Raw genomic sequence first — 2,440 nt, forward strand, 5'->3', positions numbered from 1 at the left:
GTTTATAAAGTCGTAACCATAACGTTTTCAGATCATGAACGCTGGTTGTTGTTTTGACAACGCATGGTGTCATTTTATCGTTGTCAGATTGACACCGCCTGTTCTCAGTTTGACACCACATGTGTGTTGATTAACTTTCATGAACGAATCGTTTTGAAATGAGCACGCCGTGCATGATTTTTTCTATGGGTGTATATTTTTTGCTGGATTGTATCACATGCAAATGCCACAATTTGTTGAGGCCAATTAAACAAATTTTGCTATGGCAATCGAACTATCAACAAACTAAGGTAGGTTATTTTGCAAAAAACACCCTTCGGTTCACTAAGAATTTTAGTTTTCTGGGAACGTTAAAGAATAAAACACTTTTAGTTTCTTTTGGAGTATTAGAAAACGGACAATTACACTTTGGTCGAGCAATGGATCCATCTATAAATCCATTCAAACGTCCCATGAATGCCTTGCAAAAGCAGTGGTATCGTATTCTCATAGCACGTAAACTGGGTTTTGGCTCACCACGTCAACCGCCAATCGAAGAGGATACATAGTAAGTGAAAGATTCCTTATTTTCCTACATTTTCTCGTTTGCGGCGAAAATGCATTTAAAAGTGATTGAATTTCCTGACTTTTCCTGCTATGTGATTCTTTTGGTGGCTTTGCCTGACTTTTTCTTGCACACTTGCGTACTTGGATGGTGGCCTATGTAACTTCTGCTTAAATTTCCGCAAAATTATCCACTTGCCTGCCAGTCAGACGAAATGCCAAAAGCGTTACCAACAATCCTTTCATCGTTACAATCGTCAATTCCGCCAGGAAATCAAACAACTGGAGGCCATGCAGCCAAGTGCCATTGATGCTATGAGGGTTCATAGGTATGTAAATACTGCATATTCCATTGCTGTGCCATGGTGATAGATGCCCAAGAGGTTTGCATCTCATTGTTTGAATTTAAACAAAATTCCAATGCCCCACATTTTGCTTTGAAGAAGAATTTTTTCACTCTTTGTAATTTTCTTGTATTTTTTCCTTTTTTTGAAGGACATTTGCCATTACCACACTCTGGTTACCTTTGCATTCACTGCGTGAGATCAACTTGACACTGGAACAATTGGAAAAGGTTTTAACTGCAAAAGAAAGGCGACGACTTCAGCATATTTTAAAGTATGGCGTAGGTCAAAAATGAACGAAAGCTGTTCACAATGTTGAGGTGAAGAGAATTGAAAGATACTTGAGCAATGGACACAAGGATTTCAAATATGGATAGATTAAATTTAGAAATTAACTAAAAAATGTAACAAATATTTGTTGTTCATGTGATAAAACAGTTGGTCGAAATCAGCCTAAAGTAATGTGGCTGCTGGCCAACGTTGTCATATAAAGTTTTTCTTGACATACACACTCGCAAAAAGCTATTCTCTTTTCTGGGAAACGAAATTTTGGGACCAACGAAGTTTTCCATGTAATAATAGGTAATGAAGGATCAATTTTGCTGGTTAAAGCGATGGTTTTTGGAATGAAAGTTGTGCTTCCTCTGCGGGCTCCAAATTGATATGACGACAAGAATAGTAAGAACTTTGAAACTCTAATAGCAATGTGCAAAGATGATTTGATGACCTCAGTGGACATCATAACATCAACAAACACATAATGAGGATTTGCTTTACAATTGATGAGATAGGCCAAATTAACGAGATATCGACAGGCGTATGAACGGACGGACGAAAATCACTAGATCGATTCAGAATTTAACAACGATGTTTTATAAACGGAATATATAATCCCAGATTTAAAGCCACATAGGTCACTAAAAATATCTTTATTTTAAAGAAGCCGCATCTGTGGTTCGGAATCAATACCAATATCCTTAAAGGAAGGTCAGAATCTTTGGATCCAAGTAAACGTTTTTTGAGGGTATACGTCGTCTGTGATAATGGGAGCGCACACCACGGTACTAAACAGTCTGCTTGATTGATCAGAGCTTTTGCTTAATAACAAGCAAATCATCCTCCATTATACAACGTTGGGGATATTTACACTTTACCGCATGTGCAAATTCTTCAAATATTCCTCCTTTCACGTAATAAAAAATTGATGGTTGAGGCAACCGATTAGCATAGGACAATGATTGTTGCGTTATACGGGGCTCCGCAGTATCAAAAATCGTAACATCTACAAAAAATAACCAGGTGTAAGGGAATCTAACTCACGGGGATCTTCAAACAAAGGATGTGAATTCAAACAAGCCTTAATAACCAACAGTTCTGTGATAGTTTCAAAGCTTCTCAAAGCGATTTCACCGTAAAGCGATACGCCGTTCGGACTCGGCTATAAAAAGAAGGTCCCTTGTTATTGAGACAAACATAGAATAGGGCAGCAGTCATTGATAAGAGAGAAATTCACCAGATTCGACTGAATCGTGTAAGTACCCTTCCTACTGACA

The 2,440-nt window shown here is 37.9% G+C and overlaps 1 protein-coding gene across 1 annotated transcript; it reads left to right on the plus strand.

The window, feature by feature from the left end:
* Nucleotides 1-358: 358 nt before the first annotated feature.
* Nucleotides 359-1,408, plus strand: LOC142224318 (uncharacterized). The gene is made up of 3 exons (XM_075294085.1): nt 359-547; nt 750-872; nt 1,039-1,408. Exons 1-3 carry the CDS (start codon nt 420-422, stop codon nt 1,181-1,183), a joined length of 396 nt encoding a protein of 131 aa, XP_075150200.1. The 5' UTR covers nt 359-419; the 3' UTR covers nt 1,184-1,408.
* The last annotated feature ends 1,032 nt before the right edge of the window (nt 1,409-2,440 follow it).

The sequence above is a fragment of the Haematobia irritans genome, chromosome 2 (assembly GCF_050003625.1).
Source record: "Haematobia irritans isolate KBUSLIRL chromosome 2, ASM5000362v1, whole genome shotgun sequence".
NCBI lineage: Eukaryota > Metazoa > Arthropoda > Insecta > Diptera > Muscidae > Haematobia > Haematobia irritans.

Excerpts from the sequence above, each read along its gene's own strand:
- LOC142224318 (XM_075294085.1), top strand. The coding sequence starts at position 420 with ATGGATCCATCTATAAATCCATTCAAACGTCCCATGAATGCCTTGCAA. Across the intron at positions 548-749 it reads CCAATCGAAGAGGATACATA|TCAGACGAAATGCCAAAAGC; the intron begins GTAAGTGAAAGA and ends CTTGCCTGCCAG. Across the intron at positions 873-1,038 it reads GATGCTATGAGGGTTCATAG|GACATTTGCCATTACCACAC; the intron begins GTATGTAAATAC and ends CTTTTTTTGAAG.